Raw genomic sequence first — 25778 nt, forward strand, 5'->3', positions numbered from 1 at the left:
CATGTGCCAGCGCGCAAGATGACCGACTCCGGGCCATCCACAATGACCTCTGTCACCCGGGGGTCACCCGGCTTATCCATTACATCAAGGCCCGCAACTGACCCTACTCCACCAAGGAGGTAGGGCCATGACCAGAGACTGCCAAATCTCTGGTGTAAGCCGCACTTCTATCAACTGGATAAGGCCCACCTGGTGAAGGCATCCTGGTCCTTTGAGCACCTTAGTATTGACTTCAAAGGGCCCCTCCCCTCTACCAACCGCAACGCGTATTTCCTCAACGTCATTGAAGAGTACTCCCGCTTCCCCTTTGCAATCCCCTGCCCGACATGACCGCGGCCATCAGTTATTAAGGCCCTACATTGTATCTTCACCTTGTTGGGTTTCCCCATGTACGTCCACAGTGACCAGGGCTCCTAGTTTATGAGTGACGAACTGTGTCAGTACCTGCTTGGTAAGGGCATTGCCTCAAGCAGGACTACCAGTTACAACCCCCGGGGATACGGACAGGGGAAGAGGGAGAACGCGACGGTATGGAAAGCCATCCTCCTGCCCCTGCGGTCTAGGAATTTCCCAGTTTCCCACTGGCAGGAGGTCCTCCCCGACGTGCTCCACTCCATTAGGCCACTTCTTTGCACAGCCACGAACCAGACCCCTCATGACCGCCTATTTGTTTTCCCTAGGAAATCCACCTCCGGGGTCTCGCTTCCAGCTTGGCTGAAGACAACCGGGGCCTGTACTCTTCTGGAAACACGTGAGGAGCCATAAGTCCAACCCCTGGTCGAGAGGGTCCAGCTCCTTCACGTCAACCACCAGTATGCATACGTGGTGCACCCTGACGGCCGACAAGATACGGTTCCTCCCTCCAGAACCTGGCACCCGCAGGATTCCCTACCATCACCTAATCCCCAACCTACACCAAACAGCGGCCTCGCCCCTACATGACCTCCACACCCCCTCCTATACCCCTCCACCCATCGCCGACCTACAGGGATGAAGCTCCAGAAGACACGCTCCCGGAGTCCAGATCTGTGCCCACATCGACGAGTTCACATCCATGCCCGCACCGACAAGTTTGACACCCGTGCCCACTGCAAAACCAGAGCTCAGGCAATCGCAGTGCATGATCAGGGCGCCGGACAGACTCAACCTGTGAGCCCTTCACTCCCGCCGGACTTCATTTTTTAACAGGAGGTGAATGTGGTGAACGTATTATGGTAACCATTCACCACTCTATTACATTGTACATGCTATTGTCCAGGTGGGCTCCACCTATGGACCATTGTACTGTATTACAGTGCTTGTATCATGTTGGTACCCTTATGGGCTCCGCCCCTTGAGGGGAGGTATATAGAGCAGCTGCCCCGTAGGCAGCTCTCAGTGCAGAGCAGTCACAGGCAGGCACAGTTCTAGTTGATTAAAGCCACTGTTCACTTCAACTCTCTGTCTCGTGTGAATTGATGGTCGCATCAATACCGCCATTCTGGCCGGTGGATACGTGCTGCTGGAGCTGCCCGGCACTGCACTTAGTCTCAAACTGGTGAATGCTGCCCACTATCTGACTAAGGCAAGAAGTGTTTTGGTGAGAGAATTATTTGAGCTCAGGAGTGACACACCAACTCTGATAATATCAGTTATGAATGGGATTGCTTAAATGCAAGATCTGTTGATAACACTTGAGTTGTTTCATGGCAAAACCAGGCAGGAAATATTCAGAGTTTTAAGCATACAATTGCAATTGTGAATTTATTGAACAAGATCACAGTCATCAAACATGCACTGATTATTAAAATACAACAGGTTTGTAAACAGCAGAAGCAGATATACGGAATTCTCTCTGGATTAGAATTCCATGCTAGCCCCGGTAGAAACAACCCCAAATGCCAGTCAGTGAACTCTCCCAACACAGTTACACATTGTGGTACGTTATTTTACAGACTGCAAACAAGTTCACATGTACTTCAGCTGTATATTGTCCTGCATTAGAATTTTGCAAACAGTGATTGAGGTGTGAAAAATATCGAGATTGTCCCAGAATTAAGTAAATCTTTAGCACCCTGAACTAATTGTACGCTCTCAGGGAAACTGATTAATTTCATTCTGCAAAGGTTAGTCAGGGTCCAGAGAACCAATATATGGGTGGGAGAAATGAGGAATATTGTGATGCTGAGAAGTAATGGTATCTAGGTGAGATAGCATGTATGGGGGTAGTAAATGCATCTGGGACTAGGTGAGCAGTGAATAATGAGGCAAATGGATAGGGGGAAGAGGATATCTAAAAGTAGAACCCTTGTGGGATTAATTACCGAGCCATACACTTGGAGCTAAGAATGAAGTGGATACTGCTCACTACTGGCATTTTGGAATAATGGAAATAATTAAATTTCTTCTGTGTGATGTGATGTTCATGGCCACTGAATAAATAGGAATGACCAACAAGCCAATACCTTTGCTTGAAGCCCCAATTAACAGGTTGGTTGAATCATCATGGTGACTTTCTTGATGTTAATTCCAGACCAGTATGGGTACTTTCTATTCAGGTACGCACTACCACAAGCATCAAACCACCATCCACCATGACTAGCAGCACAAGAACCTCGGAGGCTATCATTATCTTTGTCCTTTGTGAAAAAGGCTGGTTATCAATCAGTGAATTTCTAATAAGCCGGTCAGTTGGTCAACAACATTCCCAGAAAATGAGCCAAGCCTGATTCTGTACTTCCCTCTCTCAGATTCTATGTAAAATGAGGAATACTCGGCATATTTAACACCCCTTTTTGGTGTCTCGAAACTCTATTCTCAGTTTGTACCTATTCTGTTTGGTTAGAAGGTAGATGTACTCATTGCCCAGCCAGAAATCACTCAACACATCACCAAAACCGTATTTATATGTGGTCCAACTTTCTTTCCAGGTGATCTTGCTGCATCTGGTGCTACGTTGAATCACTGTCCAGCCAGAATTGCCTCTCATGACACAGTTGACCACAAGTGGAGGGGATCTTTGAGGCTGAATGACGTAAATCCCTGAAGTAGCCCTTCTGTTACTTCGTTTAATTGCTGTGCAGTCACGTGGCACTGAAGGCAAACAAAATCATGGCATCAATTTTAATCCATTCACTATAATCTTGCATAGACACAGAGAAGCTGGGTTTCCGAGCACTTTCAGGTAATAGCATTGGCCACGATCTTCCGGCCTTTTTATACTTGCACTCAAGTGTAACAAGGCCAGTGAATAGCGAGAGAGGCCGCAAGCGGGAACCGTGGCAGACGCCAAACAGTTTGTGATGCAACCGGGCTGCTCCAATTGGCGAATTCGGAATCTCGCCATAGCGTGGTGATAAACAAGTATCAGCAGGTTAAACCCTATTTCCATACGATTAACGAGAGCCACCCCTTATCCAACAGCCTCCCGTCATTTAGCGGCATCTCCAGCAAGTGCTCATGCTGGCGCCGATTAGTTCTCCTTTTGAATAACGTGAACCTGGCAGAAGGGCTTCTGTGAGGATCCGAGGTGAGAAGCCATCTTTGCTCATAGGCAAAGAGCCTGGGGATGCTGGGCTTCCTGACCCTGTGCTTGGTGGGGGGATGGGGGGGACCCTCGCCTGGGGGTGGGACACCTCCGCAGGGGTAAGCCATCATGGGAGGTGCGGGTGGGGGGGGGGGGGGACCGCCGCTGCACCACCATGCCAACCACTGGATCGTGTGCACCCGTTCCGGGGCGACCGTTGTGTCTGCCCGTCTGCCCCACAACCGCCCATAACTCCCATTGACTGCCAAGGCCTCAGGCCTAGTGGCTGAAGGCTATTTCTGATAGGGATTTGGCAATCGTTGTTAGGTGAGCACTTCACACATGCCAAGTGGATTTCCGTGGTGGACGGGCCTTGTAGCATGTGGGAGTCATGCCTAGCATCCCAATCGCACCTTGATGCCTGAACACTGCATGAGACAATGCCGCAACATCCGAACACCCAGGGGATGGGACACAGATCCGGGGATGGGACCACGGCCAGAGTGTATGTGGGTGCCACGGGGAGGGGGGGGGTTGCCTAGAGAGGTGGGTAAAGTGTCCGGGGCTCAGCCCGCATTGCGGAAGAAAGTGAAGGAGGCATCATAATGGTTGTGCAAAAAAGTTATTTAATATGCTGTACAATACCCCATTCCAAGATAGTGCCAACCCCCCAGCCCCCAACCTCACCCCCTCCCCACCCCATACCCCGGTGCCCTCAGTGATCCTCAAGGTGCCTGGCCCTCCTAGCTCTACCTCTACGTCTTGGTACACACTCTGAGGTGGAGGCAGCCAGCTGCTACCTCATCCCATGGCCCTCGATGTCCCTGGTGGGTGTCGTCTGGGGGCTCTGGGGCTGGACGGGCCCGCTCACATGTGGACGGCATTGTCTCGCGTGCTGCCTGCAAGAAGCGACCTCATCAGAGGGGTGGAACTCAGGGGAGCTGCTAGCCACTGTCACCACTCCATAGAACGGGCCCGGGTTGGCACCCAGCGCCCCCTTCCTCCGATCGGTGCCCATAGCGCCCTTTGAATCACCCTCCTGGATCCCTGGGGGAACAGGACATCCCTCCTGGCCTCCACGGCGTCCAGGAGCCTCCCCAGGTCATTATCCCTGAATCCTGGGGCTGGGCTGCGCTGAGCAAATGCAGTTTAAGTGATGCCCGACCATGTTAGCGAGGAGCTGGCAAGCGCGGGTCCTGGCGAATCAGCTGGCGAGCCAGCATTTAGGGCAAGAAGCCTGTGAGGCCTCATTATGTGGACCAATTAACGTTGAATAGCGTTGCAAGTCTCGCTGGGCTGAGCACTGGGAAACTCGCAGCAATTCCCGCTCGCTACAGCACTTGGAAATCTTTCTGGAAAATTGCGTCCAATGTCTCTTAAATGAATACAAAATAAAAGAATCTTAACTATTCATCTTTTCATAAGAAAAATCAAGGATGAAAAACGCCTTTAAGCTTATTGAAATATGTCATCTGGTACCCAAACTCACTCATTACAGTCTCTGATATATTTACCTGTCCTAGTTTGCCTGGGAAGCAGTTCCATTTGTTTACCTGTCTTTCTGTAATGAAGTTCATTGTAATAACTGTTTTAAAACTGTTGCCTACTCATTTAAATATGTTCTCTTTTACCTTAAGTACTGATTCACTGATGTCATAATGCTTAGCCTACATGTAACGTTTAATTTTTTTTATACCTCAATGAGTTTTTCCCTTTGCTATCTGATCGTTGGACTGTAGAGGGCTAAACCTCTTTCCCATCATGCAATCTTTTTCATTGGACGCGGGCTTGTTGTTCCTCTCTCCATCCAGTTCAGCTTATGTATTTGTTTTTGTGATCTGGGACTAGAACTATATTAGCAGTAATGTGAACATCATTCTCAGTAGGGGATTTCAGGATATGAGTGAGAGGTTGTGATGTTGATTCCTACCTGCTGAAATTGTTGCCACTGCAAATACGAGGAAGAAACCAATCTGAAAGAGGGTTCTTTGCTCCATTTTCCCCATTCTCCTGGGAAAAAAATAGATCATTCATGAGACCGTGGTCAACGTCACTTTTTCAAAGACTCAAACAGAAAGTGAGTTAAAATCCACCTGTGACAGTAAATGAAGTACATAAATAGCATCATCAATATATACTCTCCATCTCTAAGTTACTTGTTGAGCTCACTGTGATTGCTTCCAATTTTCCTAATGATTGTTCATCTCCAGCAAAGCTGTCTGTCACAGCATTGTTCTCTCTGCAATCTGAAATCTTGTACATGTCCCAGAAAGATTAATATAACAATAATAATAAACATGCTCAAAGGCTGAGAATCAAAAGGTTTTCCCGGCTCACTCTCACCATATTCCAGCAGAAGTGTGGCAGATAAGCCCAAATGTATCTTGGGTTACATGAGTTTCAAACTTGTCACAGAGTTTCACTGGCACTGTGGTAGCAGTATCGTAGTTGTCTAGGACAAGGCCTTTGATGCTGGGGTTTGGGGTTGGTCTACCCACATCCTTGGCTGCTAAGAGAACACGAGGAGTAGCATGAAAACTTCAGGCAACCTTGGCAATGAGTGGTGGGTTTAGAGTTCACTATGTGGGGGGATTTTGGGCTTGCTGCAAAATAATATTTCTGAGGAGACCTTGCAACCCTCCCCCACAGTCTGCCAGTCTTTGGCTTTTTAAGCAGTATACTACTGGGCATGGACATCCACCGTTTAAGTGCAAATTAATAATAATAATAATAATAATCTTTATTGTCACAAGTAGGCTTACATTAACACTGCAATGAAGTTACTGTGAAAAGCCCCTAATCACCACATTCCGGCGCCTGTTCGGGTACACAGAGGGAGAATTCAGAATCTCCAAATTACCTAACAGCACGTCATTCGGAAGGAAACCGGAGCACCCGGAGGAAGCCCACGCAAACACAGGGAGAACGTGTAGATTCCGCACAGATAGTGACCCAAGCCGGGAATCGAACCTGGGACCTTGGAGCTGTGAAGCAACAGTGCTACCCACTGTGCTACAGTGATGCCCGGAAGCCTTCCTCTGACCCATAAGACCATAAGGCACAGGAGCAGAATTAGGCCATTTGGCACATCGAGTCTGCTCCAACATTCAATCATGGCAGATAAGTTTCTCATCCCCATTCTCCTATTTTCTCCCCATAATGCCTGACCCCCTTATTAATCAAGAACTTACCTATCTCTATCTTAAAAGCACTCAGTAATTTGGCCTCCACAGCCTTCAGCAGCAATGAGTTCCACAGATTCACCACCCTCTGGCTGAAGAAATTCCTCCTAATCTCTGTTATTAACGATTGTCCCTTCAGTCTGAGGCTGTGCCCTTGGGTTCTACTTTCTCCTAATAGTGGAAACATCCTCTCCACATTCACCCTATCTAGGCCTCTCAGTATTCTGTAAGTTTCACTGACATTCCCCCTCATCCATTGAGTACAGACCCAGAGTCCTCAACCCCTCCTCATATGACAAATCCTTCATTCCGGTGATCATTCTTGTGGACCTCCTCTGGACCCTCTCCAAGACCAGCACATCCTTCCTTAGATACGAGGCCCAAACTGTTCAAATGGGGTCCGAATTGAGCCTTATAGGCCTCAACAGGACATCTCTGCTCTTGTATTTTAGCCCTCTCGGTCTGAATAGTAATATTGCATTTGCCTTCCTAACTGCCAACTGAACATGCATGTTGACCTCAAGAGAATCCTGAACTGGGCCTCCTAAGTCCCTTTGTGCTTCTGATTTCTGAAGCCTTTTCCCATTTAGAACATAGTCTGTGCCTCTATTCTCCTATCAAAGTGCATAACCTAACACTTTTCCACATTGTATTCCATCTGTCACTTATTTGCCCACTCTCCTAGCCTGTCCAGGTCCTTCAACAGCCTCCTTGCTTCCTCAACAGAACCTGTCACTCTACTTATCTCTACATATGGGAGGGACGGTAGCACAGTGGTTTGCACTGTTGCTTCAAAGCACCAGGGTACCAGGTTCGATTCCCGGCTTGGGTCACTGTCTGCACGTTCCACCCCTGCCTGCGTGGGTTTCCTCCCGGTGCTCCCGTTTCCCCCCCACAAGTCCCGAAAGACGTGCTTGTTAGGTATTTGGACATTCTGGATTCTCCCTCCGTGTACCCGAACAGGCGCCGGAATGTGGCAACGAGGGGATTTTCACAGTAACTTCATTGCAGTGTTAATGCAAGACTACTTGTGACAATAATAAACATGATTATATCTTTGCATCATTTGCAAACATTCAGCAGAAACATTCTTCTGCCATGGTTACGGCATTATTAATGGACCATTGTCTCAATAATTCCCAGTCCCACAATGTGCTCAAATGTCTTTCAACTCATCAACTTTCCAGCTTTCTCCTACTGCTGAAAATGTTCAATGGTGGAAGATGCATGAGCAAGGGTCTGTGTCACCGCCCCACCATCCCCCTCTGCTGAACAATTTGGACGCAAGGAGATTAATGTAAAACAATTGCTCATCAGATAATTTCTCTGTACTCGAGTTGTGTCTGACTGTGTAATATTGAATTTAATATTTGTTTGTTGTATGGTGATGACATTTAACAAAGTGGTGCAAACTCCCTGGGCGCAATTCTCCGCACTCACGACGGTGCGGAGAATAACGGGGGTCGTAACTTTTTACGGCCACGCTAGTCTGCCGCCCTCCCCCTATTCTCCCCCCCCCCCCACGCCCGACTCCCGACACGAATCGCTGCCGCCGTTTTTTTTACGGCGAGCAGCGATTCTCAGCTGGCCGATGGGCCGAATTCCAAGCCCTTTACGGCCGTTTTTACGAACGGCAAACACACCTGGTCTGGCCGTTCGTAAAAACGGCCGTAAAGTTCGGATCTTGGCAACCATGGCACCGATTGGCACGGCAGTACCACGGCCGTGCCAAGGGTGCCATGGGCCCGCGATCGGTGCCCACCGATCGCGGGCAGCGGGTCCGATTCCCGCGCACTCTTTGTCCTTCCGCCGCCCCGCTGTATCAATTCGCGGGGCGGCTGAGGGGCATCCCGGCCCGCGCATGCGCGGGTTTTGCGCAAATGCACTGATGACGTCATACGCGCATGCGCGGGTTGGAGTCTTCCAATCCGCGCATGCGCGGCTGACGTCATGTGACGCGTCAGCCGTCGCAAACTCTGGCAAGTGGGCTTAACAAAATTCGTTAAGCCCGCGATACCGGAGTTCACGGCCGCGGCATGCTAGCCCCGACTGGGGACCAGAATCGGTTCCCGGTCGGGAGGGGGGAGGCTGGCGTCAAACCCGCCCGTTTTTGACGCCAGCCTTATGATTTCTCCCTGTTTGGGAGAATCGCGCCCCATATGTTTCAACAAATATTTTGCCTGACGATTGAATCGGGCTTCTTTGAATTCTGCGTGGTTCCGAGTCTCCCTCAGCCAGTAAAAATAACTATGTTTTAGGGGTGAACCGTGAACACTTCTGGAGAAACATTTCGCCTCCCACCCCAACCCAACCTTTCCCACCACGACCCCATACATTCTTTGTAGCCGTGGACCTCACCAACTATTTTTCTCAACCCCATTTTTATAGGAATAATTACTTAGTTGAATTCACATTGACAGTATTGGAATCTGTGTATCGGAAAATCAAGAGTACTGTCTGGCACCTCATCACACAACAACCTTCATGGCCTGAATCTTTTGCCCGTCGGACGCGCCCATTCCCAGGGCGCAGAAGAGGCCCCGGGCCCGCAATTCCGTGCACGCTGACGGGCCAATTGGCGGCGATCTGGTGTGAGACATATTCGGTCAAAGCCGGTGCTGTGGAGGGTGGGAGGAGGACAGGCACCAAGGGAAACGGGAGTTTGGGCTGGCTGGCACCTCTATTGTGCTGTCTCAGGGGGACAGTCACTGCGGAGCTGTGTCGAGGAGCTGCTGAACTGTGAAAAAATGAATATCAATGTTAAAACTATGCCACCAGTCTCTCAGCAGCACAGTCATCGGCAGCCACCTTTCGAAATTTTATTTCAGCCTGGACACTTCATCCTGCCCCGGATGGCGGTTTTCAGCTGAAACGCAAAGGCTGGCCGGCTAATCAGCCAGCCCACCGAGACGGGCCACTTAAAATTGCAGTCAATTTGCGCCCCCCCCCCCCCACTTTAAAAAATAAATTTAGAGTACCCAATTATTTTTTTTCCCAATTAAGGAGCAATTTAGCGTGGCCAATCCACCTAAACTGCACATCTTTGGGCTGTGGGGGCGAAACCAAGCAGACATGGGGAGAATGTGGAAACTCCACGTGGACAGTGACCCAGGGCTGGTATTGAACCTGGGTCCTCAGCGCCCAAGGCAGCAGTGCTAACCACTGGGCCACCGTGCCACCCATTCAATTTGCCCCTTCTGGGCTAAGTCGCCTGTTGATTGTTGGTGGTTGCGCTACTGAATCTTGCATGCACTCACCAACCGAAATATTGCTCGAGTGCGCGATGAGATCGGGAAGCGCATCCAACATTGTGACAATTTCACGCACTTCCAGGTTGCCTGAGCAATGTAAAATTCTAGTCTACACATCATCAAACAACAAGCTTGCTGCCCGGTCATACCGCAGTGCTTCAAAAATTGAAAAAACCCCAGAAAGTGCAGGATAAACTCAGCAGGTCCGGCAGCATCTGTGAAGAAAGAAACAGAGTTAACGCTCTGAGTTTATTGGACTAGATTCTTCGGAACTGGTGGTATCATATTGAAAGTAATGGCAGTGGTTAGCACTGTTGTTTCACAGCGCCAGGATCCCAAGTTCGCTTCCCGCTTGGGTCACTGTGCGGAGTCTGCACGTTCTCCTCGTGTCTGCATGGGTTTCCTCCGGGTGTGCCGGTTTAATCACAAAAGTCCCGAAAACCGTGCTTGTTAGGTGAATTGGACATTCTGAATTCTCCCTCTGTGTACCCGAACAGGCGCCGTAATGTGGCGACTGAGGGATTTTCACAGTAACTTCATTTTTTTTTCCGAAAACATTTTATTGAGGCATTTATAATTTTAACATTTTAACATTCTAAACAACTGAGCAGTCCGACACACGCAAAAACTCCACAATAACGTACCCAACTTTCTCCCGCCCTAACTCCGAGATACCCATATATTAGATTCCATGCCCTTATTCTCCACTTCCATGCCTCCCTTTTCCTCCCCCCTCCCCCCCCCCCCCCCCCGCCATTTCACCACCCCCTGCTGAGGTTCAGTTTTCCTTAAAGAAGTCGATGAATGGCTGCCGCCTCCGAGTGAGACCCTGCATTGAACCCCTTAAGGCGAACTTAATCTTCTCTAGCCTGAGAAACCCTGCCACGTCACTGACCCACACTCCCGACTTTGGAGGCTCCGTGTCCCTCCATCCCCGCAAAATCCGTCTCCGGGCCACCAGGAAGGAAAGGCCAAAACGTCGGCCTTTCTCCCCCTCTGGCCTCCCGAATCTTCCGACACTCCAAATATTGCCACCTCTGGACTCGGAGACACCCTCCCTTACAGAACCTCTGACATGACACCGGAGAATCACTGCCAAAATCTCCTCAGCTTCGGACACGCCCAAAACATATGTACATGATTCGCTGGACTTCCCCCGCACCGCCACATCTGTCCTCCTCCTCCTCAAGAAATCTAGTCATCCGGGCCACAGTCACATGAGCCCTGAACTGAATCTGGCTAAGCCTGGCACACAACGAGGATGTGTTGACTCTCCTCAGGGCCTTCTCCCATAACCCGGCTTCCAGCTCCTCTCCCAACTCTTCCTCCCACTTCCTCTTTACCTCCCCGATTGGGACCCCTTCGCACTCCATCAATTCCTTATATTTTTCCGAGACCCTCCTCTCCCCAACTCCTGTTTTGCACATCACCTTATTCTTTAGCCCCGTTAGAGGGAGGCGAGGGAAGCTTGGAACCTGCCTCCGAACAAAGTCCCGTACCTGCAGGTATCGAAATCCGTTCCTACCCGGCAACTCAAACTCCTCCTCAGGCTCGGGAAACCCTCCTCAATGAAGAGATCCCCAAATCTCTCAATCCCTGGCGGCTGCCACCACCTAAAGCCCCTGTCCAGCCCCCGCGGAGCAAACCGGTGATTGTCACAGAGCGGTGACCACACCGACGTCCCCTCCAGTCTCATGTGCTGCCTCCATTGCCACCACACTCTCAGGGCTGCCACTACCACTGGGCTTGTAGAGTACCGAGCCGGCGAGAATGGCAGAGGTGCCATTAACAGAGCCATAGTAACTTCATTGTCATGTAAATGTAAGCCTATTTGTGACAATAATAAAGATTATTATTATTAAATGGCAGAGGATGATCCATTGAACATGGAGTTGATAGAGGGTAAAATGAGGACTCAGGGTTCTGCTATTATGGAAGGTAGCATCACCAGAACTGATGTGACGGGGAAACTGAACAGGGGGCCCTTTATGGGTGGCACAGTAGCACAATGGATAGCACTGTTTCTTCACAGCACCAGGGTCCCAGGTTTGATTCCCGGCTTGAGTCACGAGGTACGAGGAAGTTTAGTTGAGGTAGCTGTGAGAGATGGTGTTTTATCATGAATATTAGTCAGCAGCTTATTCCCAGAAATTGAAACTGAGAATTCCCGAAAGCACTGCTGCATGATCTAACATCAAGCTTATTCTTTGATAGGCATGTGTAGGTGTTCACCAATAAGAAGCACCTGTTGTCTTGAAATCAGTAAGGAATGCAACTATTACGGTGAAAGAAAAGCTCCAACAGCCTGTTGAACAGAATTGCAGTAGCATTTACAAGATTAGCACAAATTTTATTGCTGTACTTAATGTCGTCAAGGTGCGATAGTGCGTGGAATTTAAGTTTTTTCTTCTCATTGCTGGATGAGGCAAGAAAAGCGGTGTGCAGCATGCTGGCTTCACAGCCAGCTTTTCTCGCCATATCGTCCAGCACTTTTGATGAAGAAAATCCTGAAGACATGACCTGTCATGCTGGTGTGGCAACTGCCTGGAAGAACTGGAAATGCCAACTTTCCAGAGATTGGCGCCCTGACCTACGGTTAAAAAAAACAAAGAACCCCCTCTTGGACACGGAGACCCCTCCCCACATGCTCATGGGGAACCCCTTCCCCCCCACAGGGATAACCCCCACATACATGGGGACCGCTCCCGCACATACTTGGGAACCCTCCCACTGCCCGGCCATGAACCTCTCCCCCTTGGGGGCTGTACTTACATTTGCGCCCTCGGCCTGATCTCTTTGCATGGTTCATGTTGTTCCAGACCTGTTGTAAGACTTGGCATCACATCAGCTGGGGGTAAAATCTCAATGTGGGGGACAATACAGCGGAGAAGCGTACTGATGAGATGGCAATGTATTTAAATGAGGTTTCCAACCTTCCTCTTCCGGAACCTTGGCAGGAACCTCGTTAAGTCAATGACTGGGGAGGCAGTGGCATAGTGCTATTGTCACTGGACTGGTAATCCAGACACCCAGGGTGATGCTCTGGGGACACGAGTTTGAATCCCACCAGGGAGATGGTGGAATTCGAATTCAATAAAAATCTGGAATTAAAAGTCAAATGACGACCATGAAACCATTGTCAATTGTTGTAAAAACCTATCTGGTTCACTATTGTCCTTTAGGGATGGAAATCTGTCATCCTTACCTGATCTGGCCTACATGTGACTCCAGACACACAGCAATGTGGTTGACTCTTAAATGCCCTCAGAGATGGGCAACGAATGGTGGCCTGGTCAGCGACACCCACATCCCATGAACGAATAATGAAAAAAAATCGCACTGTGAGATCCCGCTGGCGAGAATCTCGCTTTTGACCTCTCACGGGATTTTGTGCCCATGTCGCCATTTAAAATAACGGTCAGTGAGTCCAGCAAACAACTGCTAGAAAGTCATACACACCCCGACTCATTTTTGTACCCATGAAACATTGGTACTTTTATTAGCTCCCTTCATTGTATGCACTTTCTTTTTACGTGAGGTTCCACTGCCAGTGCAGAGCTGCTGAATGCCTTGCTGCACAAAATTGCTCTTGTAATGTTAAGTGACTTATCAGTGGCACACTGTCTGTTGAGACTCTGGCCGAGATTCTCCATTTGGGAGACTTTCATAGTAATCCCTACAGTGCAGAAGAAGGCCATTCGGCCCATTGGGTCCACATCGGCACCTGGAAAGAGCACCCTACTTAAGCCCAAGTCTTCACCTGTCGCAGCAACCCAGCAACCCCACCCATCCTTTTGGACACTAAGGGACAATTTTTTTTTTTTTTTTTTATAAATGTTTTTATTCAGTTTTCATATTTTATATTGAACAAATTACAAATTGTTAGGAGAAAGAAAAAAAGAAAAAAAACAAACACGCAAAAATTAACATACATATTTACAGGTAAGCATCTTCGTAGTAGTAACTGCGCCCCCCCCCCCCCCCCCTCAACATGTTTATTTAGTTTGGTTTTGGGCCTTAGCTAGCCATCGAACCCCCGTAACGAACCTGTAGCCCCCCCCCCCCCTCCCGCTACCTTCCCCCGACTATTCTTCCTCTTGTACATTGGCCACAAATAGGTCCCGGAACAGTTGCATGAATGGCTCCCACGTTCTGTGGAAGCCGTCGTCCGACCCTCGGATGGCAAATTTGATTTTCTCCATTTGGAGAGATTCCGAGAGGTCGGACAGCCAGTCCGCAGCTCTGGGCGGTGCTGCTGACCGCCAGCCAAATAAGGGACAATTTTTCATGGACAATCCACCTAACCTGCACATCTTTGGATTGTGGGAGGAAACCCACGTGAACATGGGGAGAAAGTGCAAACTCGAGATGGGAATTGAACCTGGCGCTGTGAGGCAGCAGTGCTAACCACTGTGCCGCCGGGGGTGAATTGTTAGCTGATTTGCGCTTCTGAAATTCAATATTCCTCACCATGCAAATTTATGCCTAAGCTTTAAAACTTTGTCTTGCGTTCCCTTTCCTCCTTTAAGATACTTTTCAAAACGTAACTCTTTGACTAAGTTTTAGACCCTCCTCAGACCTTTATGTGTGGTAGGGTGACAAAGGTGTCAGATTTTGTTTGATAATATTCCTATGAAGCACCTGTTCTGTTAAGGATATAGTAATATGTCAAAGGCACCATATAAATGCAAGTTATTTTTGTTTTTCTACAGATTAAAGATGTCTTTAGCATATGCTTTCCAATAATTAAGTATCTCATAACCATATATCATATATTAATTCATTATAATAACTCAGTAATATTACTTTCTATATAATAATGAGATGACTATTACTGTCAAAGTATAAACCTATAATGTTCTATCTAAAGAAAATAAATGTATTCACACCAACAAGCACAAAGCAATTCATGTGATACCGGCACAAAGTGTGTGGATCACCCACACAGTGCCTGAGAACATTTCTGCAAATCCTTAATCTTTAACATGGTTTGCAATTAGCTACCCTGCAGACTGGAAATGTAATGCAGGGTCTGACCCTGCTCCACTACCTTCAGACTTGTTACTATACAGAAGATCGTGAATTAACAGCTCAGAACAACAAGCAAGGTGACAGATATACAGAGTTACTTACACTGTGAACAGGTTTCCAGTCACACAGAGTTTGGAAGGTGCACCATACTTTAAGACGTTGGGTGATGTATGTTATAGTGATATGCTTGTGACGTTTAATAGAGGCGTTGACATTCTTTCAAACACCTGTCAAACAGGCTTCCCAAGAACATGATTTTATTGTAAATATTTTATTAAATTTTCATACGTGTAAACTGGGGAGAAGTTACTAGGAGGAAGTAAAATGGGAGAAAAGACGAGATGCTGCTTTCCTGATTGTAGATAGTAAAAGTGCATGAAGACTAAATTGGAGGTGAGATTTCTTTTTTAAAATAAATTTAGAGTATCAATTCATTTTTCCCAAATTAAGGGGCAATTTAGTGTGTCTCCACATCTGACGACCAATTTTATAGAATCTCTGTTTACCCATTATATACTGTACTCTCTCTCCCTTTATGGAGCTCATATAAGTCCACAGAGCTTAGCAATAGCCAAGTCTTCAGGGCCCGAATTGTGCGTGAAACTTCTGTAGTTTAGATAAAACTGTGTGGGTTATTAACACAGAAAATTGGGAAACCTCTTCTTGATGATCCATCTTGACTGGTTCACAGAATTTTCTGGAACCAGTGAGAAATATTCCCACCCTCAGTGATAGATCTACTTATCATTTTCCATGAGTTTGCTGAGTTACATTGTCTGGTCAATCATCATTTCTGCCTTGAAGTGTTGCAGTCATGACTGACTCTGGTGTTGGGTAAGCCTTGTCAGTGTGGAGCTCATCTGATCTTGAAAAGTCTGTTTGTTTTCCACTGACTCCTCTCCTCGTCCTAAAGAGTCTGAACCTAGTCTTCCATTTTCCAATGTTCATTTCTCATTCATAAAAATAATAGAAATCTCTGGCTGTAGGATTGTGGTCATAAAACCTATTTGAACAATTATCCCAGGAAAACCTCTTCTTCAGCACTCAACCCTCTTGGTCCATGAAGTCCCAGGATGTAACGAGCGATGGAAATGTTGCCCTGCTATAGAATGGGTTCATGGGAGAAACTTGAGGATTGTGGGAATAGTGGATATGAATTTGGTTCAAATCAGAGCTCATTTTTCCACATTAGAGTAAAAATAAACCAAGCTTTGAAATGCTGTCTGTCTGCAATAACATACCTTGAATAAACTGGTGATGGGCAGCACGGTGGCGCAGTGGTTAGCACTGGGGCTGCGGCGCTGAGGACCCGGGTTTGAATCCCGGCCCTGGGTCACTGTCCGTGTGGAGTTTGCACGTTCTCCCTGTGCCTGCGCGGGTTTCACCCCCACAACCCAAAAGATGTGCAGGTTAGATGGATTGGCCTCGCTAAATTGGAAAAAAGGAATAATTGGGTACTCTAAAGTTATTTATAAAAATAAATAAATAAATAAATAAACTGGTGATAAGTCAAGGGTCCTTTTCACTCATACTTCCATTTTAAACATCTGTCGGGAGGCCAGTATCACCAAATAGAGGCAAATATTACTAAAATGGGGTTACAAAGCTGAGATGCTCAGTTTACCATCTTAATGGGCAAAGGAGTTGAAGCCAGAATAAGGAACATTAAATGCTGGCCTTGTTAAGAGTCTGCATGGTGTTTTGGTGGATAACACTTTGTCCGATTTCCTCAGCAAAATTGAAGGAACAGCGCCAACTGCTATACATGACCTTTCTCGAATGCGTGAATGCCTTTGACTCTGTCAACCATGAAGGCTGCTGGAGTATTCTCCTCAAATTTGCCTGCATTGTCACACCAATATTCTTCTCCTTATTCATTACTGAAATACATGGGCAGCACAGTGGTGCAGTGGTTAGCACTGCTTCCTCACGGCACTGAGGACCCGGGCTTGAACCCGGTCCCAGATCACTGTCCGTGTGGAGTTGGTACATTCTCCCCGCGTTTGCGTGGATCTCACCTCCACAACCCAAAGATGGGCAGGGTACATGGATTGGTCATGCTAACTTGCCGCTTAATTGGAAAAAAAAATAATTGGGTATTCTAAGTGTAATTTTTAAAAATTCATTGTTGAAATACCCACAGGCCTGGAGCTAATTTACAGAAAAGACTGGAAGCTGTTCAGCCAATTGTCACTTTCCATTCAAGATCTTTGGCCAACTGAGGCCCTCTTGCCCTCCTCCCTGACCCAACTCTCACTGCTTCCTCAAAGACCTTCAGCGCCAATTAATACCCCTCACCACCAACCCCTCACCCCCAAAACGTCCTTGCTCCTTTTGCCCCTCCTTCCAAGCTACAGTCTCCTGCTTCTTTGACTTGCGCCACAGATTTCAATAAAAAAAGTGCTCAGCTTAGATTCAAAGGGACAAACTCAATACGTGCAGGCCACCTTTAAATGACTGTGAAACATGTTCCCCATGTGGCGCGGATTTAGTCGTGAAGAAAGAACATAATTTGAAAAAGTCTTAACACAATGAGTATGATGCGATGCAAATATATTGAAAACAGAAACCTGCTATATAATGGCATGGGTCCTGACTGACAATTGAAACACCAATTTAATCTCTGTCTCAACCTGCCATACAGAGTTTCCCTCTCTTTGGAGATGATGAACAATAGCTAGCTTCCTAGTTTCAAAAACTAATAATGATCGAACCGCTGCAAGCAGAACTACACAGGATTGCACTACTACTGTGCTAAGTGGGAGAGACTCTGAACATAGCAACTCAAACTGGGCATCCATGAGGCACTGTGGGCCATCAGCAGGAGCAGCGCAATTGTACTCAGCTACAATCTGTAACGCCATGGTCCAGCAATCCCCCACTCTGCCATTGCCACCAAGCAATGGGATCAACCCTGGTTCAATGAAGAATGTAGGAGGACAATCAGGAACAAACACCAGGCATACCTAAATGAGCTGTCAACCTGGTGAATCGACAACACAGGACTGCTTGCATGCGAAACAGCATTAACAGCAAATAATAAAACAGAGCTAAGCAATTCCACAACTAATGGATCAGATCTAAGTTCTGCAGTTCTGTCACATCCAGGTGTGCATGGTGGTGGACAATTAAACAACTCACTGGAGGATGAGGGAACTCAAACACCCCATCTTCAATAATGGAGGAATGCAGCGCATCAGTGCAAAAGACAAGGCTGAAGCATTTGCACTAATCTTCAGCTAGAATTGCCGAGTGGATGATCTAACTTGGCCTCCCCTGGATATCCTCAGTATCACAGATGTCAGTCTTCAGCCAATTCAGTTCACTCTCAAAGTCCGCCCACCATCTGCAAGGCACAAGTCAGGAGTGTGATGGAATACTCTTCACTTGCCTGGATGAATGCAGCTCTAACACTCAAGAAGCTCACCGTCATCCAGGGCAAAGCAGCCCACCTGATCGGTACCCTTTCCACAAATATTTACTCCCTCCACCACCAACGAACAGAAGCAGCAGTGAGTACCATTTACAAGATGCACTGTAGGAATCACCAAGGCTCCTTTGGCAGCATCTTCCAAACTCACGCGCTCTTCCATCCATAAGGACAATGGCAGGAGACATATATAAACACCACCAGCTGGAAGTTTCTCTCCAAGCCACTCAACATCCTAACTCGGCAATGTATCACCATTCCTTCACTGTCGCTGGATCAAAACCCTGGAACTATCCCCAAACAGCTCTGTGGGTGTACCGACACCAAGGGGATCGCAGGGTTTCAAGAAGGCAGCTCACATTACCTTTTCAAGGGCAACTAGGGATGGGCAATAAACACTGGCCTAGCCAGCGATGTCCACAACCCGTAAATGAATAGAAACAAAAACCTATGAACCAATGATATTGGGGCTGAGCCCCACAGGGAACAATTTTAATCTAACTTGCTGAATGGAAAATGCATGAGATCAGATGGAACACAGATTTTACGTTCCTCCCAATATTACTGATTGGCCTCAATGGAGAGTAAAATCAGACAGGGTATAAAAATCAACATTTCACTCATATCTGCCAGTTTCCTGACTGGCAGAATAGGTTAAAATTTCCCCATTGGGAGGGGTACAAAATCAGCATTTAATCTGATCCAGGGCGTTTACCACCCTGCGAGCTAGGATAAGGTTTCCTGCATTATGCCAGATATCTTCCCCACCATCACCATCCTGGAATTCCCAGGGTACTCCGTTAAGTATCACTGGGCTGATGGGTGGGAAGCACGGGCAGCAGCTTCTATAAAACGAAATATGTCAAATAGGCAATTCTCAAAACCGCAATGAAAAATGTCCTCATGAAATAAGGAAATTATGGTAAATAACTATATAGATAGATAACATATACAGAAGAATGCAATGTGATTTCTTGATTCTAATCTGAAAATAACAGCAGATGTCCTGGGGCATTTCTTCTGGGTGTTTCAGAAACTCAATAGCCTTTACTGAAAGTATTGCATGGGAGTGCAACATGACAACAGTTCACCCATTGTTTAAAAAAAGATTAAATTTTTAAACAAATGATTGAGATGGTACAAATATTACGTGCTCATTGATGCTTAAAGATACAGGACCTCAAAAATTATTTTTTACAAAACTTGCTTCCTCCTAAAACAGCTAATATAAACCCCAATCTCCCACAGTGGATTTCAATGTTTGCTTCAGATCGATGTATTTTATTTGATTACCCCTCTTCCAAAATCTTTGGGCGCGATTCTCCGCCCCCCACGACGGGTCGGAGAATAGCGGGAGGGCCTTCCCGACATTTTTCCCCCCCCCCCCCTATTCTCCCCCCCCCCCCCCCCCCCCCCCGCCCAACTCCCGACACGGCCGGCAGCGATTCACAGCTGATAGATGGGCCGAATTCCCAGCCCTTTACGCTGTTTTTACGAACGGCAAACACACCTGGTCTGGCCGTTCGTAAAAACGGCGGGAACAACTCGCTTTTTATAACCATGGCACCGATTGGCACGGCAGTACCACGGCCGTGCCAAGGGTGCCATGGGCCCGCGATCGGTGGGCACCGATCACGGGCAGCGGGCCCGATGCCCGCGCACTATTTCTCCTTCCGCCGCCCCGCAGTATCCATTCGCATGCGCGGGTTTCGCGCAAATACGCGATGACGTCATCCGCGCATGCGCGGGTTGGAGTCTTCCAATCCGCGCATGCGCGGCTGACGTCATATGACGCGTCAGCCGGCGCTAACTCCGGCAAGCGGGCTTAACGAAATTCGTTATCGTGCCCTTTATTCTCAGCTATTGCATGACTCAGAGATGTAGGGCGCGATTCTCCCAAAACGGGAGAAATCGTAAGGCTGGCGTCAAACCCGGGCGGGTTTGACGCCAGCCCCCCCCTTCCCGACCGGGAACCGATTCTGGTCCCCGGTCGGGGCTAGCAGCCCGACGCCGTAAGATCCGGCATCACGGGCTTAACGAATTTGTTAAGCCCGCTTGCCTGAGTTTGCGCCGGCTGACGTGTCATATGACGTCAGCCGCGCATGCGCGGATTGGAAGACTCCAACCCGCGCATGCGCGGATGACGTCATCGCGTATTTGCGCGGAACCGCGCATGCGCGGGCCGGGATGCCGCTCAGCCGCCCCGCGAATGGATACTGCGGGGCGGCGGAAGGAGAAATAGTGCGCGGGCATCGGGCCCGCTGCCCGCGATCGGTGCCCACCGATCGCGGGCCCATGGCACCCTTGGCATGGCCGTGGTACTGCCGTGCCAATCGGTGCCATGGTTATAAAATGCGAGTGTTTACTGCCGTTTTTACGAACGGCCAGACCAGGTGTGTTTGCCGGTTCGTAAAAACAGCCGTAAAGGGCTGGGAACTCGGCCCATCTATCAGCTGTGAATCGCTGCCGGCCGTAAAAAAACGGCGGCAGTGATTCGTGTCGGGAGTTGGGCGTGGGGGGGGAGAATAGCGGGAGGGCGTCGGAACAGTGTGGCCGTAAAATTTTACGAGCCACGCTATTCTCCGCACCGTCGGGAGTGCGGAGAACCTCGCCCATTGCTTTGCTGTGTGTAAAAACATCAGACTACTCCCAGGTCCAGTCTGGAGCTGTACAACTGCAAAATACCATTGTATCTCTGGGTATGCAGTCGTCTTTATGTTTTTAATGGAATCACTCAGGGACTGATGAACTGCTCCTATCCAGGAGGATGTTGAAAGGCCTGGCTGGCAGAGATTGATACCAGATCCAAGGGGGGCGGGGGGGGGGGGGGGGGGGTGGCGTATCTAGGGGAAAGGAAATTGATCTTCTTGTGAAATATAAAACCAGACACTTGCTTTAGAGTTCAGGGGGGTCGGAGAATTGCCGCGGGGGCGGCGTGAACTCCCGAAGTCTCCGGCACCAGAGATTTGGCGGGGGCGGGAAGCGCGCCGCACCTGCTGGCGGCCCCCCCCCCCCCCCCCGGTAATCCTCCGGCCCGCGATGGGCCGAAGTCCCGCTGCTGTAATGCCTCTCCCGCCGCCACGGTGGCCTGGCCCGCGATCGGGGCCCACCGATCGGCGGGCGGGCCTGTGCCGTGGGGCACTCTTTTCCTTCTGCGTTGGCCACAGCCTTCACGATGGCAGATGCGGAAGTGACCCCCTCCCCTGCGCATGCGCAGGGATGAGCAGCTGCTGACGCTCCGGCGCATGCGCGGATTTCCACTGGCCGGCGAAGTCCCCTTCGGCCCCGGCTGGCGTGGCGCCAAAGGACTTTCCCGCCAGCAGGCGGGGCAACAACCACTCCGGCGCGGGCCTGGCCCCTCAGGGTTAGGACTTGGCCCCTAAAGGTGCGGAGAAATCCACATCTTTGGGGCGGCCCGACGCCGGAGTGGTTCACGCCACTCCATCCCGCCGGGACCCCCCGCCCCGCCGGGTAGGGGAGAATCCCGGCCCAGACCTTGTTCTCTTTACCGTATTTACTAATCTCTATTTCATATTCAAGGTGTTGAATTTTGGCCTTCTCTGACTATCTGATTTGGCCATTAATTATCTTCCAGAAGTCTAATCGGTTCATGGGAAACACATGATGCAGGCACCATATTCTATCAGTTATCCTATCTATCCCTGGAAAACATAAAACAATATTCATAGTAGCCTAATTGTTCTCTGATAATAAAATAATCCCCAAGCTGTTAACCTTGCTCATTTTGTTTTACCTCCAGTAAGCATTCCTTCATCTTTCCTCTTATTGCTTCACACCTTGAACTCACTAGCTCAATGTCCCAATTTAGGGAGTCCCGCTGTCAGTCTGTTCCTCCCTTCCCTCCTCAGTTAACACTAGCCATTGGTGTGAGCTGTAAAGGGACAGAAACATCCTCCTTTGCAGGTCACCCCTGCCCTGGAAGATGTTAGGTGAGCAGCCTCAGCTCTGGTAGTACTCCTCTGCTCCTGGCCTACATCCTCAAGTTCTGTGTCTGCTTCTCCTGCATAACAATATGCAGAATTCGTGACATGCCATGTGACACCTAACCTTTTTGTCTGCTTACACCTGCATCACATGTACTGCCCCATCACTGCTATGTTGGGTCCAAGCGTACACATAAGCCTAACAATCACACACTTTGGCCATGTGATTCTGAGACTGATTGTGCATTCACAAGCCTGACATCGCTACTTCAGTGTTGATGACCGTACGAGAGTCTTTGCGAACATGCAATGTGCATCTTACCTTGACAGATCAGGGCAGATTGTTGATCCTTTTCTGGACCCAGGATCTTTGGAGGACCCCCACGATTGCTTCTCCCCTCTATGATATGCTTCCGTGCTGTTCCCTGATGGCCTGAAGGAGAATCTGCAGGATTGGCATCATTAAACCATGGATCAGTCTCTGTCTTGGCTCAGCCATCTCCTCAGTACAGTGAAGGGGCTTGGACATGATGGGGATGCCCAGGATGTGAAACAATAATAAGTGGGGGTGGGGGAGTGTTGCGGGGAGCGATTTCAAGGGGAGTTCAGGGCAACGAGGGATTCCAACATGAAATAGACCAAAGTACCATAGGACGGAGGTGGACAAGGATGTTGTGGCCAGGATGGAGAGTTTTTGATGTATGTTTTTGTAGCCTGCAGATACCTGTTACATTGTCACCTGAGGAGGGGGATCCACCAATGAATTTCTGACCCCACCATGTCATTGCGTCTCATGTACCTGCTACCGACCCTTGATATTGAATTTGAATTGGGTATTTGCCAGCTGCTGATACGCAAGTGGAGGTGATGCCCATTTTTCAGTTCGGCTGTCGGGACCAATGTGCTTCTTACTAAATTCCGCCCCTTTGTCATGAGCCAGTGGTTTACACCCTCTGTGGAATTCACTGGAATGAATTCACACTGTGGTATAAATATGAATGCATTCAAAGAACTTCTCACAGGGGTGCAACAGAAAAGACAGTTTTTCAGGGGGGTGGTGACACCACATCCTCTATGAAGTTTGAGAAATATCTCGGATTGCTTTTTTAATGTTGTGTCAGCACCATGAGATTCTCACAAATCAACTGGCTTACTCCGAAATCAAAAAGTGATCAGAGAGCAGATTGTTATAATTGGATTTCATTACAGCAGAATAGTAACAGTAATATTTTAAATATTAGTGACATTAACGTAGAAAACATCCCAAAATAGCAAGCATTTGTGCCATAAAATACTAATGCATCGCGTCCATATATCTGATGCTCACGGCAGTTTTTGTGTCCAAAATGGTGTCCGCACCATGTTCATTTCTGATGTAGGGCTACACAGATGCCATTTGGTGAGGTTATTGGCATGGATGACAGGAGCATATGCCAGAAGTTGGCAGAAAATAGGCAGATTGTGAGCTCAGTTAACAGGTAACCACTGATTTGACCATAGCGGAATGATTTTCAACTTTAATTGTCCAGACAACACATCTTAAGGATAGTTGAATGTACAGCACAGAAGGAACAGAGAAAGGACCATTCAACGTAAAACATTTTCCAGCTCTTGGTCCATAGTCCTGTAGTTTACAACTACTTTAAATGAATATCTAAGTAATTTTTAAATGGGTGTTTTGATTCTACCACAGTTTCAGAATGGAGTTACAGTGAGTTCCAGACTCTCCCTATCTGTGTGAAATAATTTCTTCTCAACTCCCCTCGAAACCTTTCACCGATTACTTTAAATGTATGACCCTGATTACTGGCCTCTATTGAGGGGAATTGGTCCTTTCTAAGTACTTGATCCTAATTTCATGTCCCTGAATCTACCCTCAGCTTCCTCTGTCTAAAGGAAACATTTCCAGCTTATTCACACTGTCCTCATAGCTAGAGTTCTCCAGTTCTGGGGACATCCACATATGTTACCTCTGTACCTCTCTGGGGGGTGATCACAGTTACACAGTGACCATCATTGTTGTACTAAAGATGTGGCTGAAATGGTATTTTACACAGTTATAACATAACTTCCCTGCTCTTGTATTCTAAAGGAAAGTATCCATTCGCCTTCACAACCACCTGGTCTACCTAATCCGCTACCTTCCTGAATCTTTGGTCATATACCCCATGTGGTAGTCACCACTGTTGTATATATCATATGAGATGTAATACGGTAAGGCTCCTGTACTACAGGTACGGGGGTAGATCCCTGCCTGCTGGCTCCGCCCAGTAGGCGGAGTATAAATGTGTGTGCTCACCGAGCTGCAGCCATTTTGGCAGCAGCTGCGGAAGGCTACACATCTCTGCTTAATAAAGCCTCGATTACACTCTACTCGTCTCGACGTAATTGATAGTGCATCAATTTATTAAGCAGAGATTTTACAATGATCGACCTCCACATCAAGCCGGATCGCCTCAAGCAGACAACGCCAAGTCGGCCTTCGCGCACTGGCTAGCTTGCTTTGAAGCCTACATCGGATCTGCGACTTAACCACCCTCAGAGGCACAGAAACTCCAGATCCTGTATACGCGGCTGAGCTCCAATATCTTTCCCCTCATCCAGGAAGTGCCTACCTATGTTGAGGCCATGGCACAACTGAAAGAGAACTACCACCCAGGCCAACAAACTCTACGCCAGGCACCTCCTGTCCACGCGGCATCAACTCCCCGGTGAGTCTGTGGAAGATTTCTGGCGTGTCGTGCACGCCCTGGCAAGGCACTGCGATTGCCAGGCCGTTTCGGCCGCTGAACATTCCGAACTCCTAATTAGGGACGCTTTCGTTGCGGCCATAGGGTCGGCGTACATCCACCAGCGCCTCTTAGAAGGGGCAGCCCTCGACCTCACGGCGAAAAGAAACTCGCGATCTCACTAACGGTCGCCTCCCGTAATGAACAAGTGTATACTCCCGACCGCACGGTGCCCCTCTCCTGGACATCGTGGACCCCACCAGCGAACACCCCGTCGTGGACCCCACCAGCAACCGCCCACAGCCAACCCCAAGCCTGCGCTACGTGGCAGCCAGCCAACCTCGGGGGACCCAAGTGCTGCTTCTGCGGACAGACAAAGCACCCCTGGCAGCGATGCCTGGCGCGGAGCGCGCTCTGCAAGGCCTGCGGGAGGAGAGGCCGTTTCGCTGTGTGCCAGGCCCGCTCAATCGCCGCTGTAACCAGGCCCATTGTTCCTGCACCCCATGTGCGACCCGTGAGCACGCCATTTTCGCCCCCGCAACTCATGTGCGGCCCGTGGGCGGCGCCATCTTGCTTGCCTCAGGACATGTCCGGCCCGTGGGTGCCGCCATCGTCCCCCATCAGGCCTCGTGCGGCCCATGGGCACCGCCAACTTTAACGCCGCCCGTCACATGCCCCGTGGGGGCCGCCATCTTCCCCGCCTCAG

The 25778-nt window shown here is 48.8% G+C and overlaps 1 protein-coding gene across 1 annotated transcript; it reads right to left on the reverse strand.

The window, feature by feature from the left end:
- Window positions 1–1712: 1712 nt before the first annotated feature.
- LOC119961291 (fibrinogen-like protein 1-like protein) lies at window positions 1713–15149 on the reverse strand. The gene is given in 6 exon segments (XM_038788707.1): window positions 1713–2626; window positions 2629–2658; window positions 2661–2775; window positions 2777–3072; window positions 5436–5515; window positions 15072–15149. Coding segments are annotated over 5 exon segments (681 nt in total). The 5' UTR covers window positions 5512–5515; window positions 15072–15149; the 3' UTR covers window positions 1713–2462.
- Window positions 15150–25778: the final 10629 nt, after the last annotated feature.

Source organism: Scyliorhinus canicula, unplaced genomic scaffold, assembly GCF_902713615.1.
Source record: "Scyliorhinus canicula unplaced genomic scaffold, sScyCan1.1, whole genome shotgun sequence".
NCBI lineage: Eukaryota > Metazoa > Chordata > Chondrichthyes > Carcharhiniformes > Scyliorhinidae > Scyliorhinus > Scyliorhinus canicula.